This window comes from Muscardinus avellanarius, assembly GCF_963383645.1.
Source record: "Muscardinus avellanarius genome assembly, chromosome: 1".
NCBI lineage: Eukaryota > Metazoa > Chordata > Mammalia > Rodentia > Gliridae > Muscardinus > Muscardinus avellanarius.
The window spans coordinates 146,247,328-146,266,303 of record NC_137786.1 but is presented as its reverse complement, the minus strand read 5'-3'; the positions used below and the strand labels follow the sequence as shown (position 1 = coordinate 146,266,303).

The 18,976-nt window shown below is 36.6% G+C and overlaps 1 protein-coding gene across 1 annotated transcript in view; it reads right to left on the bottom strand.

The window, feature by feature from the left end:
* Window positions 1-667: 667 nt before the first annotated feature.
* The window catches only part of ALKBH8 (alkB homolog 8, tRNA methyltransferase), a gene marked incomplete at its 3' end in the record, with an annotated part of 61,879 nt that continues 43,570 nt past the window's right edge, over window positions 668-18,976 (bottom strand). The window contains exons 10-12 of the mRNA XM_080700837.1: window positions 14,066-14,322; window positions 5,205-5,354; window positions 668-1,222 (exon numbers count right to left, since the gene is read on the bottom strand). Coding sequence (XP_080556963.1) covers window positions 668-1,222; window positions 5,205-5,354; window positions 14,066-14,322 — 962 coding nt within the window. The remainder of the gene's footprint in view (window positions 1,223-5,204; window positions 5,355-14,065; window positions 14,323-18,976) is intronic.

The following is an 18,976-nucleotide window of genomic DNA, read 5'->3' as shown; positions in this document are numbered from 1 at the left end:
GGGGACTGATCCCAGGACCTCACTCATGCTAAGCATTTGCTCTATCACTGAGCTTCATTCCCAGCTTCTGTTCTTTCTTCTTCACTACCCCATTCCCAGTACTTAAAATTATACTTTACTTGGCTATAAAGGCATAGTTAGGAAGGAATGACTATAAGAGCATAGTTAGTAGAAATGAACCTCCTACTAACTTATGGGTATTATCTGACTTACTTAGTTTTTACTGAGTACCCACCACATGTTAAGTCCTGTGGTGAGAAATTGATTATAACTGCAAGGAGACAACAGTTGTAGACTAAACTTCAAATAATTTTTCTATTGTCCGGGAATATTCTTTATTAAAATGTTACATAATTACTTCACTAAGGACATTTTATAAAAAAATGTTATCTTCAAAATGTTATACTCCTATGCAAAGATGTCAAATAGTTTACAAATGACTCTAATCACTTTAAACACTATTCTTAGTAGGAATGTAGGCGAATTCTACAATTATGAAATTAGCCAGCAATAGGAGCCTGAATATTTCCTAAATAATCTCTATTTCCAAATTCCTCTCAGGAACTCTCCTTTGGTACTTTATCACAAGTTTTCTCTTCAATGAAAAGAAAATTAATTTTTTATAAGTTAAATATTTCTTCTGTATATGGTATTTTTATATAAATAATCAGACTTTTTGCAGAATCACACACCAGTTTCCCTGATCATAGTAGCTTTGCAGAATGCTGACGTTACTGAGAGTCTGGCAGGCAGCTTCCAATTCTCCATCACAGAACACATGGTAGTAACGATGAAACACAGAACTTGGGTCTGGACTAGATGGCTCAACTGGACTAGATGGCTCAACAGGTTTGTCTTTACCAGGGTTTCCTTTATGATGCCAGGGAACCAGGACATCTTGAGACTGAAAAGACGTCCTGTTAGTATGAATAGGCAGTTCAGAATTAGCAATTTTCCTTGAATTACATCCTCCCTCCTCAACATCAGTAATGGAGGAAACAGAAGATGGTGAGTCTTGATTGCCCATTTGATCTACAAGCGACCCTTGCATAGATGTATCACTGATGATCTCTTCTTTCTTTCCTTTGCTAATTCTGTTTCCTCTAAGATACTTAGACTTCTGATGATTATATTCTTGTTCCATTGCCCAGACGTAAATAAGTGCCTTCCCACCAGGTCTCAAGAGTCGAGCAAGTTCTTGGAGAGCTGCCACTCTCCGCTCCTAAGAAAAAGAAAAAGAAAAGCATATTGCCATTTATCAACCCAGAACAGGCACAGAAAGAAAATGTAAAAACATAACTAACTGTAGGAATATTTTGACTATAATGAATTGTAAAAAAAAAATCTAAAAGAATATTTACATAAACAACAACAAAAAAGAAAGTGGAATTTTGTTCTGGATTAAGGAAAAAAGATCTGAGGATATATGAAAAAGGACATTTTTAATTCTGTTAATCTTTCCTGTGCCTTTCCTTACCTGACTGGCTGGAATACATGAAACAACTTGTAGGTACTTGTAGGGCTATGAATATGAGGCACTTTTGGGTGATTCAGTACATCTATATAATACTATTTACAAAAAAAAAAATTGTGTACCAGGCCTGGTGGTGCACACTTGGAATCCCAGTACTTGGGAGGCTGAGACAGGAGGATCCGGGTTTGTGGCCAGCCTCAGATACTGAGTGAGGCCCTCCACAACTAGTGAGACCCTGTTGCAAAAAATAAAAAATAAAAAATTAGGCTGAAGGTGTAGCTCAGAGGTAGAATGCCCCTGGGTTCAATCCCTAGTACTACACACACACACACACACACACACACACACACACACACACACACACATTTTATGTAAACTATGTTATAGAGACTTCTTGTAACCTTAATGAAGTAATTGGTATTAATTCTCCCACTGAGACCATTTACAAAGTCTAAGTGAAATACAGTAGATTATCCCTTACCAGAAATACTTGGGACTAGAAGTGTTTCAGATTTTGGATTCTAAAACATTTTCATTTAATGAGATTTCTTGAGGATGGGACCCAAGTCTAAACAAAAAATTCATTTATGTTTTATGTATACCCATACAAATAGCCTGAAGGTAATTTTATACAATAATTTTAATGTGCCTATGTTTTGCTCATGACTCACCTCTAGAGAAAAAAGATCACAAAATAAAAGGCTCAAGCATAACTATGATTAATATGTTCATAAAACTAGAAGAAAGAAATTTCAGTAAGAAAATTCACCATGTGAATTCAAATGTAAAGTGGTATCATGTTGGTGCTCAAAATGTTTTCGGTTTTGGAAAACTGCTAAAGTTTAGAGTAGGGGTACTCAATCTGTACATAAAACAGATGCCTAAGGGCAGTAGAGATTAATTCTACAGACTATATCCAAAGGGTTATCATCCTTGAGAGAATTTGCTAATTCACAGTGTAGAGAAAGAGAGTAAGAGCAGAAAGCAGAAGTCTCACTGGCCTGAGGTGACAAGGTTCAGAATCCAGAGAAGCCAGAATCCCTGGGAATTGCAGGACAGATTCATAGATAAATGAGGAACTATAAGGAAGTGATTCCAAAAAACTATATACAAACTGCCCTAGTGGGTATTTTCCACCTCCTGACTGCACTAGCTCAAGGTAAAATTCAAAGAACTCAGCAGAGGAGCAGCTGGAAAGCTAAAAAGCTAGGCAGATATTTTAATAGCCAAACAGTGTTAGAGAGAAAGAGAATGAGTTATGGTCCACCAAGCAGTAATGGACCTGGAATACACCCCAGGCTTTCACTTTAGATCCAAAGGGCCATATTCCAAAAGTAGAGAAAAATAAAAAGATATAAATCAGCCCTAATAAAGCCTAAAACCAATTCTTTAAAAAATTAAAGTTAATTGCTTATATTTATGTACTTGTCCTATAATCCCTTTTTGAGGACAAGTATTCAAATCTTTCAATACAAAATGTCCAGCATCCAATAAAAAATTATAATGTATGTCAAAATCAATCATGACCACATGACTGAAAACTAGAGAAAAAAGATCACAGAAATAAAAGGCTCAAGCATAACTATGATGAATATGTTCATAAGACTAGAAGAAAGAAATTTCAGTAAAGACATAAACCATTAAGAAGTCAGGTACAAATTCTAGAACAGAAAATAGATAATGCTTTAATTGTCAAAATGACACAGTACTGAAGTATCTAAGTAGCCCATTCAAAATGGCCCAAAAGCCCAAGAAATAATCTCAGGTTATGTGTTAAAACAGGAGGAAGCATCCTCAGCATGAGTAAGTGAGTTAATAAGAGAAAACTTAGAATTTTTTAAAGTGGTGTCTTAGGAGCTGGAGAATATCGTGATATCAATCTAAAAATATAAACATTTCTCCCACTCTGTAGGTTGCATTTTCATTCTATTGAAAGTATTGTTTAATGTGAAAAGTGTTTTTGATGAAGTCCAATTTATCTATTTTTTATTTTCCCCCATTTTGCCTATTTTTGTTGTTCTTACCTATGTTTTCTGTGCCATATCCAAAAAGTCATTGTCAAATTCAATGTTATGAAGCTTTTTTCCCTATATTTTCTTTTTAGGTTTTTATAATTTAGGATTTTATGTATTGGTCATTAGTCTTTACTGCACTTTGAGTTGTTTTTTGCATATGGTCTAAGAAAAGGAAAGGGCCAATTTAATTTTTTATATGTGGTCAATGCATTTTTTTTTTTCCAGTACTGGGGTTGGAACCCAGGGGCATTCTACCTCTAAGCCATGCCCTTGCCCTATTTTTTATTCTTTATTTTGAAACCTGGTCTCAAAGGGCCTAAGTAGCTAAGGCTGTCCATGAATCCAGATCCTCCTGTCTCAGCCTCAATGCATTATTTTTAAATAAATGACAAGAGATATGGAGTAAAATAAAAAGATTATGCAGAAGTTCATGTAAAGGATAAGATCCAAGATTCACCTACAATTACCAAGAAAAAAAAATGGAAATGTATTTTACTTTCTTTATAACTTGAAGATAAATAATCCACTACTACCAAATGAGTTGTGGCTGAAGAAAGTAGAATATACCAAACATGTCTCCCAAATGAAGGGGATTTAAAAAATTTACTGGGATAGCTGTTGCTTGCAAGCCTTTCTGTTTGCAGTAATGCTTCTAAGTGTACTGACAATTAATGGCTTTTACTTTGAAGAGCCCCCTCCCACTGTTTGCTGTACCAAGCAGAATCCATTGGTTACTACTAAGAAAAAGTTAGCAATTAAGGGATAAATGACATACAGGGTTTTCTATTTTGTTTTGTTTTTAACTCAGTTATGGTCATATGGTCTTCAGAAACTGCCGGTGACCCAGGAGATGAGCTGTTAAGTTCTTGTTTAGATCATAGGAGAAATCACATGAACCTAGGGAAAATGTTTTTTTTTTCCTTTAAGGAAACTGTAAAATAAATTTAAATTCACTTATTTAAAAATTAAGAAAATTTAAAGAGTCAACATGTTATTACCAACTAAATAAGAGAGTTTTGAAGAAAGAATAAGAAAGGATTAGAAAGACATTAAGAATGACATGTTAGTGATAAGAGTATGGGGCTGAGAAAAAAAATAAAAAAGAGAAACAAAGTAAAGATTCAGTCTGAAAAGCAAGTATATTCAAGAAGTCTGGAACTGATCTCTTCCAGCTAAAAATCTGCGATTCTGTGGGTTTAAAGGAAGCCTGTGTGTGTGTGTGTGTGTGTGTGTGTGTGTGTGTGTGTGTGTGTGGTACTGGGGTTCCTGGAAACCCTTCTACCTCCAGGCTACACTCTCAGAACTATTTTATATTTTTTATTTGGAAACAGGGTCTCTTAAGCCAGAGAGGCTAGCTTTGAACCAGCACGATCCTCCTGTCTCTGCCTCCCAAGCCCGGGGATTACAAGCGTGCGCCACCACGCCTGCTTAAAGGGAAGCCATTTAGAAGCAAATGAGGGCTAGGGTAGAAAAACAGCTACAACATACTGGTATAAAAGTAGATTCTCATCAGGGCCTGTTGAAGTAAACAGGAGATTCCATGTAGCCCATCTTAATTATTCATGTTCTCTTACCAAAAAAAAAAAAAGTGTGTGATCAGAAGTGGAAAAAAAAATAAAATAAAAAGCTAAAACAAGGTCCTGAATCAGAAAAATCCATGAACTTTTCTTCCTATTTTCATTATAAGAACTTGGAGAAATAAAAACAATACTTACTGCTGTTGCAAAATGGTGAATAACAGCAATGGAGATACAGGCATCACAAGACCCACTGCGAATGGGAACAGCCAACGCATCGCAGACAAAGGCCTGAAACTGCCTCTCTCTGCAGATGTCCGTAAGCTTTTGGCTACGATCACATCCAATCTATAAGAAAGAAAACATTCATTGTATTTTGTTTAAATGTCACAAAAAATTAAGAGCTATTGGTTTAATCCATACATTAAAGTCACTACACAGATTTTATATTCACTGTAAAATGGTCTGAGACCATGGTATTATTAGTTCTTACAGTTAATACAATGTCAAAATATATAATTGTTCAAGGGATCCTTTATTACCCTAACAAATATCAAACCAAACTCAGTGACAGAAACAAAATGACCAGAAAAAAATGACAATGATGGAAATGGAAGGTCAGATTTACACTTAATTTGTCACCATTCAGAATACAGATATTTCTATAATGTTACATATTAAAAAATGAAAACTGTCCCATAAACATAGACATTTCAACCTTTGGAAGGGAGCTGCAAAGACGATGCTATAAAGTTTCACACATTCCTATATACTAATTATATTGTAATGACTTAAGTAGCAGGATGGGTGAATGTTTTCACTGCTTCTTTATGTTTTTCAACATGAATTACTTTTTGATCAGAAACCTCACCCCACAACAACAAAATAAAATAACATTTCATTTTTCAAAGCTCTTGAGTCTTTTTCTATTAAGCATCTAGTTTTTATCAAGATTAAAGTACTGAATTCAAAATTTATAAAAGGATACTTAGTTAAACCTTTTAGCATAACCAAACCATCCTATGGGAGCAATGTCACTGAAACATCTGGCAACATGCTTTCATCTCCCCAAGCAGGGAAGGCCTAACCGCCCTATGTTGGTCTCTGGATCTGTGGAAAGTGTTGGGGGACTAAGACTTCCCATCTTCTCTGCTGTTGTTCTTGTACACAGATCTGCTATTTAATTCTAACAATATACATACATACATACGTACGTACTTACATCCATCCATACATACATACATAATATATACATGCGTGCATACATACACACACATGCACACACACATAAAAGATGCACATAAAAACAAGAGAAAAAATGAGGGAGACTTAAGAAATGTTAAATCAGCTGGGTGTGGTGGCGCACGCTTGTAATCCCAGCATTTGGGAGGCTGAGACTGGAGGATAGCAGTTCATAGACAGCCTCAGCTACTTAGTCAGGTCCTCTGCAACTTAGTGAGAACCTGTTTCAAAATAAAGAATAAAAAATAGGGCAGCAGGTATAGCTCGGAGGTCAAATGCCCCTGGGTTCCATCCCCAAACCCGCAAAAAAAAAAAAAAAGAAAGAAAGAAAGATGATCACTAATGAATAATTATCCAATGATATCTCTTCTTAACCTAATCTCTATAATTAGGAAAAAATTGCATCATCAAATTTAACCAAATGGAAGTGGCCAATTCAAGATCTTACTTACTTAATTTTTTGATATAATGAACACCGATCCTTAGGGTTTTCTCAGTCCTTCTGAGAATAAAAAATATTAATCCTCATATCAAAACAATTCTTGAGGAGTTAAACTACACTGCCATGATGGTCATATTTAATGAGTTTGCTCAACTTCTAATTTGTATTAAACAGTTTCTATATTTTATCTTAAAGTTGCTTTAATTTATAAAGTGGAATAAAAGGTCAGGGAGAGGTAAAGTATAGCAATTTCCTATGATATATTTTAAGATGGAAAAGTACTAGGGGCTATTAATAACAACAGGGACACAATTCCTAGTTAACTGCTCTCTTTATTTAATACCCATGCCTGACATCAATTTCATTCATCTTTACCCATATTCTATGTTACTCAGCCAACCTTCACAAAATCAAGATACTTATACCACTCAAATAACATATATAGTATAGTCTAGCACTTGCTACCTTTTGTTACATTTAAATTCAGTTTACAGAGTCATAAGTTTCAAGTATGCCCAATTCTGACAAATAGCTAAACCTTACCAAAAGTGAATAAAAAGAAATCCAACCTGCCTATAAAACAAATCCTCAGAGATAGTTCTTCGGAGGAGAAGAGTTATTTTTGGAGAATCACAGATTTAAAAAAAAAAAAAAAAGAAACGTAGCCAAACAAAACAAGAATAAATTTCTCCTTGCCAGTCTCTTATGGATATTTGTACATAGCTCTCCTTTTCATGCACAAGTAACAGCAAAACAATTTTAATAATAAAGCACCAGGTCTATGATAGATTCCCAATAACATGGAACTGACTCACATCTAACTTAGTACGTAACCTCTTTAATTATTTTTTCTGAAGTTTTCTATATACTATAATCTATTCATCATAGTTGTTTTCCCTTCCTTTTCTATTTTTAAACTCCTTTAGAATTTTGTACTAAGTATAATAAAAAGTATTTGAAATTCTCCCTAATAATGCTGCATAATGTCAACAACCAAACGGAAAATGGCTTACTTATGAACACTCACATATATTCAAGTATTCTTGTAAAGCCACATACTTCTGTATGTCAGATGAAAATCATATATATATATATCTTCAATAAAAAAATTAAATATACAAATCCAGAAGATAGGTAAACATGAAAAATAGCCAGCCTAGTAATCAAAGGTACAAATTTAAACAAGGTTCCATTTTTCTATTAAACTATCAAAAGTATTTTAAAACCAAAATATATCACAGTGATAGAAATATGAAAAACTTTCTTTCATTCAGTGTTTGTGTGAGTATGAATTAGCGCAATCATTTAAAGACCAACTGATCAAACTTTTTAAATTGAGATAAAAATGTTTACTTTGGACCCAATAATTGTCCTTCTAAAATTTATTTTTAATAATAATCTAAAATATAAAAAAGCTAAGTAAGTTAACTAAAAAATACCTTTTCCTGAGTTTCCTATACATATTAAGATAGATTCTTTGTATTAACATACTTAATTCTCATAACACACTTTGATTTAGGTAGTATATCACCATGTTACAGATGAGAACACATGTCTCAAAGAAAATAAGTAGTGTGTCCAAAGTTGAACTATAGTTAGGTGGTGGAGCAGAGATTTAAAAACCTGGCCTTTTCATTCTAAAAATCCACAATGTTCTTCCTTTGTCCCAATTTTCTCTCAATAGGTACATTCATTACAGTGTTATTTATAATTGCTCAAAACTGAACACAACCAAATGTCCAGGAACATTCACTAATACTATCAAGACCAAAAATTTTTATAAAATTACATATTAAAATGAAAACTTTAAATGATATGAGTTATCAAATTGTATACTTGCTCATTTCTATACAAAACATTTATAGGAAAACAATGGAAGGATAGTCATCATAATAAACTGATTTAATAGGGTAATATGGTGAATATCTTCCATTAACTTCCCAAATGATAGTTATATTATTTTATTTCTTAAGAATTTGCATTTTTAGCTGAGCATGGTGGTACACACCTGTAATCCCAGAGTTTAGGAGGCTGAGACAGGAGGATTGCACAGGTTCGAAGTCAGCCTCAGCTACTTAGCGAGGCTCTCAGCAACCTAGTGAGACCCTGTTTCCAAATAAAATAAAAATAGGTCTGGGAGTATAGCCAGGAGGTAGAAAGCCCCTGGGTTCCACCCCCAGTACCACCAAAAAAAAAAAAAAAAGAAGAATATGCTTTTTGTGTGTGTGTGTGGTACTGGGGACGGAACCCTTCTACCTCTGGGCTACACTCCCAGACCTATTTTTTACATTTTATTTGGAAACAGGGTCTCTTAAGCCAGCGAGGCTGGCTTCAAACCTGCGCCATCCTCCTGTCTCCACCTCCCAAGCGCAGGGATTACAAGCGTGCGTCACCACGCCTGGCAGAATATGCATCTTTCAAACTATTAAAAAGACATGCAAGCCAGCTCTGGTGGCACACGCTTGTATTTCCAGTACTTGGGAGGCTGAGACAGGAAGATGACAGGTTCAAAGCCTGTCAGGGAAGCGCATAGCTTGGAGGAAGAATGCCACCAGGTTCAATTGCCAGTACAAAAAACAAAAAGGCATGGAATTGTAAGAAACTCATCCTGGCAGTAAATTGTTTAAAGGGCTTAGAAATAGGAAAAGCAGTAAGCTACAGAAAAGAGAGACACTACACTCTATTCCTGAACCCTGGCTTCAGCAATAACTAGATTAATAATTAGGAAAGCTACTTAGTATTTCATAGCTTCTTTCTAAAAAGTAAAAATAAAAATATCTACTTCTTAGGGTTAATATAAGAATCAAATGAAATGATCTAGACTAAACAGTTCATTAAACATAAAGGTGTGCTGCAAATTTTAGTTATTATATTGGGACAATGAGTAGATTAAAAAAAACTTGTCCTAGATTCTAAGCATGAAGAGAACCCTATGTCCTGATGCTATCCTATCCTGAGTTAAGGCTCAACCATTTTGAGGTTGTCTCTTCCCTCAAGGTTGCAAAGTACTACACTGTATATATTCTGGTTTCCTGTAAGTAACTGAAGGTATATTCACAAGTTTGCTTTTCACCATTAAAACACACACACACACACACACACACACACACACACACACACATACACACTTCTATTCTATGTGCTAACGATGTAGAGAACAAAATAGACACGATTCCTGCCCTCTCTGAGCTTATAGCCTGGTGCCCTCTGTCACTGTAGCTATCCCTTAAGGTCTCTAACCCGAATGCTACAGAGTATGGAACCTGGAGTCAGAGGTGAAGTTCTAATACTTTCTCTGACACTATGTAACTTTGGGCATATCATAATCTGATGAAGCCTCAGTTTTCCCACTTGTAAAATGGAGACAATTATACTAATCTTGTAGTTTATACATATAAAAGCACAGAGCACAACACTAGGCATATAGCGGATGCTGGACACTGTGACTTCACTTTCCTTTTCTAGGGTAGTCTATATAGTTAAAACAAAATGAAAAGAACAGAAATATACAGGTCTATATGAACATATCTCCAATTGTTATAAATAGAATCTCGACACTATTAAGTGTTATATTTGCGATCTTAACTACGTACAGCAACTAAGAAAGTTCATACTACAAAATAATTATCTAGAAAACAAATGTGAACTGAATGAGCTGAGACCAGTGCATACAAGCATCACTTAGTGAATGAACCAGACCAAGTAAGTACATCTCCTACGTTTGGTATTGTTGTGTAGTCAATAACTATCTTGAAGGTATAATTTTGCTCATAAAATTTAATTCCACAGCCAACCTGTGCAACATAGCAGTATCTTATCTCAAAAAAACTATCAAGACGTCTGATTTCCAAAATAAAACTGGTAGCTAGTATTGATGAGAGAAATGAAAAGTAACTGAAGAAGCATAAAAAATGTAGTACTTAGCCAGAAAATAGAAATTTGGAATTAGAGTAGAAGAGCAAAACCAGGCATGGATCAAATCTATAAAAAGAACAAATTCAAAGGAATTTGGGGAAGGGCTAAATGAGTGATGTGTGCATGTATGCCTCTACTATCTTGTACTCCATTAAAATGCACCAATAAAAAAATTAGAAAGAATAAATTCACTATGTATACTTCCTACAGAAATTAAAAGCAGAAGCAGTTCATGAGATCCCAAACTAACATACACTGAGCATCACTAACTCAAAATTCTAAAATCCAAATCTCTTTGAGTGCAACAGGACACTCAAAAATTTGGGGGGTTTGGGATATTTCAGAGTTTTGCTTTTCCAACTCAAGGATGTTCAACAGGAAAAGTCTATGCAAATATTCTAAAACCCAAAAAACCCAAAGTCTGAAACACTTCTGGTCTCTAGTACTTCCAATCAGGTTGTATAAAAAACTTCCTTTAGTTTTTAAGGACACTGTATGCAGTAATGATAATAATCATTTTGTAGTTTTTGACCTAGTCCACATGTGAATACCTAAAATGAATGTGTCGGGCCACATGCCCTCATTCATGAATGTCAAGAAATGTACATATTTTCACGCCTAAGAGTGGCTGCTCAAAAAACAATCAACTATCACTGCTCCCTCCAGCTTGGAGCCTCAGCAGCTTAAAAAAAAGCAGGCTTTCTTCCAGCTTTTATCATACGCAATTCCATTTTCTGGTATAATGAAATCCTTAACTCCTTCCAGATGAGCAGTTTTCATTCATCCATTGAACCTTCACTTCAACTGAACTGGGGGCCAATTAAATCAGTAATTAACTCAGGGCAGACAGGAAGAAATACACATAGTCTGCTGCTAATAAAATGAATGTGGATAAAGAGTAGTAGGTATTCTTATGATTTTCTAAATATATTTCTTCTTGAATTAGTTTCAGATTTTGTTCCCTGATTATCAAACCATTCTTCTTAACTGTAACAAATTTATTCCACAATTATTGACTAAGTCAGTGTGGTTCATTACAAACTAGCTTCACTGTCACAATTAGTTGCTGATAATGCTGACCAGATAAAAGCATGGATTATCAACAAGAAATTGCAAAAGCAGAGCCTACTAAGAAACACTTTTAGTCAGCACCTTAATACTAAAAACACCAAAAGATACCTTGTTTACAACTGTGGTTAGAATTATGATTTTAAATGACACATCCAAAAACTACTTCCTCTTCAACATGGACACACTTAACTTAGTAGCCCTTATGCTTTATAAACTAAATTTAATTATCATAACAATATATTAATATCAATGTCTTATCTTGATAAAAAGTATTTTTTTACTTGCCTCTTAATGTCAAAATGTACCTTTCCTCAACAAGAGAGAAGGAGAGAGAGAGAGAGAGACACACACACAACACGAGAGAGCACAAGTGAGCGACAGGGGATTGAACTTAGGATCATTCTACCTCTGAGCTATGCCCTCAGATCTTTCTCTATGTTGTTCAGAGTTTCTCTGCTTGCTGAGGCTGTCCTTGAGCCTGTGATTCCCCTGTCTCAGCTTCCCCAAGTACTGAAATTATAAGAATGTGCCACTATATCTGGCATAACTTTCTTTCTTCATGCAGGTGCATAACATCTAGGATGGGGTAAAGCTTATAAGCAGTCTGACACACTCCAGTAACTCAGGGATATAAACTGTTTTTGTTCTTCTTATCCATTCCTTTATTCTAGTCCATAGATTCTCAAGCTTATTGGTTTACCACCCTCTATTCAGAAAAAAAATACTCAGTGTCCCTCTGGATGCTTCTACTGTCCCATTACCTTTATTTGACACCCCCAATTGTACCCAATGCTATTATTGTCCCCTCCATCATTCCAGCTCCCATAAACACACACACACACACACACACACACACACACACACACACACACACACCAGTATCACTGGCTTTGGGAATCTATGTCTAGCCTTTCCTCCCCAATTCCTGAGAACGGGAAGCTCCACTCCTCACAGAGCAATGTTAATATGAGTATTCACAACAATGCACTGCAGCAGGGAGAACTTCCTATTTATAGACCAGCAATAAATAAATAAATAAATAAATAAATAAATAAATAAAGTGGTCCATTGGGGGAACAAAATAGCAACTGAAAATAGATACTTTGGAGTCAGACAAAAATGGATTTAAATCCTAATTTGGGTATTGTAAATTTCATCAAGATTAACCTCCTCAACATTAAGACATTAATAGTAAAAGAATTCCCACCCCCATAAGTAAAAGAACACTGGATATGGAGACCAAAGAAGCAGGTTCATGTTTCAGTTATGTCCCAAGAGAAGTTGACTTTGTGTGTGTGTGTGCGCGCGTGCGCACGCGTGTGTGTGTGTGTGTGTGTGTGTGTGTATGTGTGTGTGTGTGTGTGTGTGTGTGTGTGTGTTTGCTGGGGATTGAGCCCAGGGGAATACTATTTTTGAGCTGTACTTCCAACCCTATTTTATTTTTTTAAACAGGATCTCACTAAGTTGCTAAGGCTGGTCTTGAACCTGCGACCTTTTTTTTTTTTTTTTTGGTGGTACTGGAGTTCCTGGAAGCCCTTCTACCTCCGGGCTACACTCCCAGACCTATTTTTACATTTTTATTTGGAAACAGGGTCTCTTAAGCCAGCGCGTGCGTCTGGCTTCGAACCTGCGTGATCTTCCTGTCTCCGCCTCCCAAGCGCGGGGATTACAAGCGTGCGCCACCACGCCCGGCTGAACCTGCGACCTTTCTATCTCAGCCTCCCAAGTACTGGGATTGCAAGAGTGTGCCCCACCACCCCTGGCTGAAAAGACAACTTCTGAAACCTTTTTTTTTTTTTAATATAAGAGAATAATTAAAATATTTGCTTTGTCTTCCTGATCCTTAGGAGGATTCAGGCAAAGAAAATTGTTTCTATAAAAAATAGAAATCAGGAGTCAGGTATGGTGGTACTTATCTATAATCCCAGCATTTGGGAGGCTGAGACAGGAGGATCTCAGGTTCACAACCAGCCTCAACAACTTAGTGAAGACCTCTGCAACTTAGTGAGACCCTGTTTCAAAAAGAAAAAAAAAGAAAAGGTAAAAGAAGGTTAGAGGTATAGCTCAGAGGTAGAATGCCCCTGGGTTCAATTCCCAGTACCATGAACCATGAAACAAATCTAATCTATAAGGAATTTTATAAATGTGTGAGTTTACTGATTTTACTGATAGAACAATCTTATTAGAAAACAAAATCTAAAGAGGAAAAAAAATACAATGACATCCCCACATATTTCTAGGGAAATAAAAAAACTGAAGGCATTGTTCAATTTCCAATCTTTTTATCACTTCTCTGCAATCACCTAACAAAGAGCATGCATCATGGGAAGAATGATAATGACGACATTACACATACAGTAAAAACAAAGTCAAGAGTGACATCACTTGCCATGTATAACTCCTTATTGATACCAAGGTACTTTCCATTTCCACATCCAATATCAGCCACTATGGAGCCACTTGGCAAAGCTTTCAAAAACTCCACGATACGTGGCCAGGGGGTATGCCTCGTGTTGCTGAAGTGCCCAGCGATCTCTTCATAAACTCTATGGACATACTCTTGCTCCAGCTGTGAGGCTTCTTTATCACTCTCTGGAAATGAGGGAGGAGTCTCTTTCTTCTGGCTGTCACAGACAAAGGGATAACCTATAAGGAAAAAATAAAGCAATATAAGCCTTTTTCATTTTTATCTAAATGACTCAAAGTATCAAGTTTTCTTAAAAGAGAAAGAAAATCAGCCAAGAATGGTGGTGCATGCTTGTAATCCCAGTACTTGGGAGGCTGAGAAAGGAGGACTGTGGGTTCGGGGCCAGGCTCACCTACTTAGTGAGGCCCTTTGCAACCTAGTGAGACCTTGTTTCAAAATAAAAAATAATAAAAAATAGGGCTGAGGGTATAGCTCAGATGATGTAGGATGCCCCTGGGTTCCATCCCCAGTACTGGAAAAAAAAATTATATATATATATATATATGCCAAGACATCCTGCTGCCTCGGCATCTATGTGTTGAGACCCCACTCCACATAGTTAATCGGCAAAAAAAAAAGCCCCGAGAAGGAGGTATCGTCTCTGGCCAAAGTACCCCCCACTTTTAGATATCCTTCACTATTATTCCTTTTAACTTTCTACACGAATTGCTCCAGTGATGTAAAATCAGGACTATAAAAAGAAACTGAGTCCGTGGAAATAAACTCTCTAATAATTTGTCTAAACGTCCTTGGCTTTTGCTCAATAGTAATGAAAAAACTGGCCAGAACTCAGATGCTGTGATAAACATTCCAGCTGCAGCAATCACTAGGTTAAGCCATTAACTCCGGTAACCGGTAGCTCAGTTCAAGGTAACTGTTTATCCTTGAGATCCTGCCTAGAGACAGAGAAGATAAAACCTTGTGTGTGACCTTAAAGCAATTTAGTTGATAAACAACTTAGCTGCCCAAATACAATAGACCCAAGGAAAAAGATTGTTGACTTTTACCTCAGTGTGAGCATTCCTGGAGAAAGGGAGACTGACCGCATGGTTAAGAAATGAATATGACAAAATAAAGGACAGATGTTCTAAATATATATGTATGAAGGAAATGAAATACCGTAAGAGTAAGAAAAGCATTTCTGCATGAAAAAGAGCTTATCATAAGAAAGTCCCAACTGGGAAAGAAAGGAATTAGAAAGTTAGAAGCAGGTTGCAGAGGGTTTGTGACAGGGAAATGGATTATTAAAGATGAGTAGGCTTCTAATAGGTTTGTTGTCTAAAGAAGAGTGTTCAGCAGTTAAGGAAATACATCTGACAATTAAAACCAAGAACTTTGTGGTGTTGTTTGTGGTATTTTGTCTGCCAAACTGTGTTGTGAGTATGCTTAAGCTTTCAGATTTAGAAGGTAAAATGCCAACACCTGAAGAAACCCTATCACATCCACCTGAATAACCACATCTCCCCACACTTGCTATATGGACTGAGCACAAAAGATAGAAAGTTCCAAGAAAATTAAAGAAGATTCCCGGAGAAGCCTCCAAGCCTTAGGCGTGCCCGTTTCCTCTGGAAGATTGCCCTTTGGAACTGCTTGTCTGCAAGATCAGGGAGGAGATCCGGAGTTAATCTCTGGATAGCCAAAAGCCAGCTGAAAACCGGACTAGTTTTTTTTTTACCTTTGTTTACGTGTCATTCACTATTGTTTCACAGTGATTGCATTCACTTCTTTTTCTCTTATTATTAACTTTACTGGTGAAGGGTATAAATTCTTCGGGGTTCTTGTAATAAAGTGTCATTGGCTCAAGAAGCCTTTGTCCATGTCAGATTCTTTCTAGGGAGCGCCGTCATTTAGGGACCTAAAGAAATTTAGTCCCTAAAGGGAAAGAATCACTGCAGATAAGAGGCTGCAGCATTTCACTCTAATTCTTCCCCACCTTTACTGAGGTTCTCGATTGCGAGTGGACTCGCCCCCCACAGGACTGAGCCGGTTTGCGGCATATATATATATTATATATATATATATATTATATATATTATATATTATATATTATATATTATATATTATATATTATATATTATATATTATATATATATTATATATATTATATATATTATATATATTTTAATTAAAACATCCTTTCAAACTGAACGTGATGGTGCATACTTGTAAACCCAGTACTTGGGAAGCTGAGCAGGAAGATTGCAAGTTTGCAGCCAGCTTCAGCAACTTAGTGAGGCCCCCCACAACTAGTGAGACTCGGTTTCAAAATTAAAAAAATTAAAAAAATTAAAAAAATTAAAAAAAAATTAAATTAAAAAATTAAAAAATAAAAATTTAATTTAATTTTAAAAAAATTTAAAAAAATTAAATAAAATAGGGCTGGTGGTATAGCTCAGAGGTAAAATTTCCCTGACTTCAACCCCCACAAAAAAAGTTCTTCTCTAATAAGTCCAATTATATGTGAGAGGAGTTTGACATTAAAAGAGGGAGGATCCATTTGCAACAATATATGACTTCAATTCTGCATCTGCCTTAGAATGAAGATGTCTGTTTCATCTTGGGATTAAGAGTCTTCTTTTTTTTTTTAATTTATTTTTTATTGGTGCAATGTATTCATACAAGAGTCTTCTTATTCAGGAAAATATTTTAGCAGGTCTAGCCTAACTGGGAGAAATTTAGCTAAATTAACAAGATTTAGAGATTTTTCCCTTGGCAGGTAAAAGAGATAAGAGTTCTAAGAATCCTAGGACTCTCAAAAGAACAAGATCTGGAAGTAGCATGTTAGTTTAATAATCATGAGCATTTACTGAACACTATTTGATTCATGCTGCAGGCATCACAATACCTTATTTCAGCACGCATAATATGGGTTATTTAATTCAAAATGTTTTCAGATTTTGACTATATCCAAAAGTTATTGGTAGATACCACCCTTAATTGAAATACCCAAGATTTAAAGAGGATTTTACTATTACTGTCATTACAAAATATTATTTGTAAAACAAAAAATTTTGTTAACTGTATCCAAGGAATCCAAAGCATAATGTATTTATGTAGGCAATTCAAAAACACAACCTCTTGACAAATTTTTGTATACTTCCTGTTAGTCTCTTCTAGGTTTCCAAACCGACTAAACCATAAACCATATCTTAATCCCCTATGGTCATCTACTATAGAGAACTTGTCACCTCCAACGTCCCTATTGGAATCATAAAAGGAAACTTCATGAGCTGCTTCCAACAAAACCCATTTTTGTACATGTGATATTCTATTGTCCTACAATTCTAACACTATTACTGTTACTTCTGTAAATAATATTTTCTTGGCACAAAACCATGCTAAAGGAGTTTAAGTATGGGGAAAAATTTAATGAGTATCCAATGTAGCCCCTGCCTTCTAAGAATGCAAACCGTAATGAGGTGATTCTGAAAATTATTAAGAAAGTACAGACTTCCGGGAAGATGGCGACCGAGAAAAGCGGGGCTTAAGAGCCCCGCTAACAACCAATCTCCATTACCACAAAACCAGCGCCTTTCATAGCCAGAAAACACCATCACCAGAAAAACAAAAAAAACCACCAGGCTCCAGAGAGAAAGCGGACTGAGAACAGAGCTCAGAGCCACAGAGGAGATACACGCGCCCGAGGACGCGGCAGCAGCGCCATACTGCCGGCGGCAGCGGCAAACTCACCGGACGGCTACAGCAAGTCAAGGTGAGCCGCTGTGGAACAGCCAGGCGGGATCTTTCGGCGCAGAGAGCATTTAGAGCTCCCAGTGGCTGAGCTCAGCACACGCTGCAGGAACTCAAAGTGGAACTCAAAACGAGAGAAGAAAAAATACGCCAGCCTCACGGCCGAGGGCGTGGCAGCGGCGCCATATTGCCACCAGCGGCAGCAGCAGTGAATTCACCGAGTCCAGTACAGCTACATCTGCGTACTCAAGAACAGTGAGTCAAATTGTGGGCCACAGAGGAGAAATCCCAGTACTGTACCCCCTGGGACTTGACGCAGTGAGGGAGTGGGGGTGGCAGAGATATCACACCATAGGAGAACGTGCAACCTGGCACCCCCCATAGTTTAAAGCAGCCTCTATCAACTCCCTGGGTCGGAGACTCTGTGATACAACCCAGTAAAGGAGTAGTGGGGTCTGAGATACTACAGACTCGAGATCCAGAGCACCTTAAGTGAAGTCATAGTGACCCAAGGGAAGAACCCAGAGAAGGCACAAACCTCCGAAATCATGGGAAAGAGGAATAACACTGGGGCAATGAATGCCCACAACCCCACAACATCAGAACCTGATAAAACAGAAAATCAGAGATTTCTAGAAGATCGAATCAGGAAAATAACTGTAGAAATAATAGAGGTGCTTCGAAAAGAACTCAGAGAGAGCCAAAAAGAGATAAAGGATGCAATTAATGAAGTAAAGGCCTCAATTCAAAGCACAAACAACCAATTAGAACACATGGAGAACAGAATCTCGCTCTTAGAAGATGAGCAATCCAAAAATGAACGCATAGTTTCTAATCTAGAAAAAAATATACAACAGCAGGAATCTGACATTGAAGAAATATGGGCCCATCTTAAGAGAGCTAACCTAAGAATAATTGGAATAGAGGAGGGAAAAGAAAGTGAAACCAAAGGGATCAACAATCTCTTCAAGGAAGTAATAGCAGAAAATTTTCCAAACTTAGAGCAAGAGGTTGATACACAGGTCCAGGAAACTTATAGAACTCCCTTTAGACAGGATCGGAGAAGAGGATCCCCACGCCATATAATTGTCAAAATGACCAATGTGGAAGCCAAGCAGAGAATCTTAAAGGCAACAAAAACAA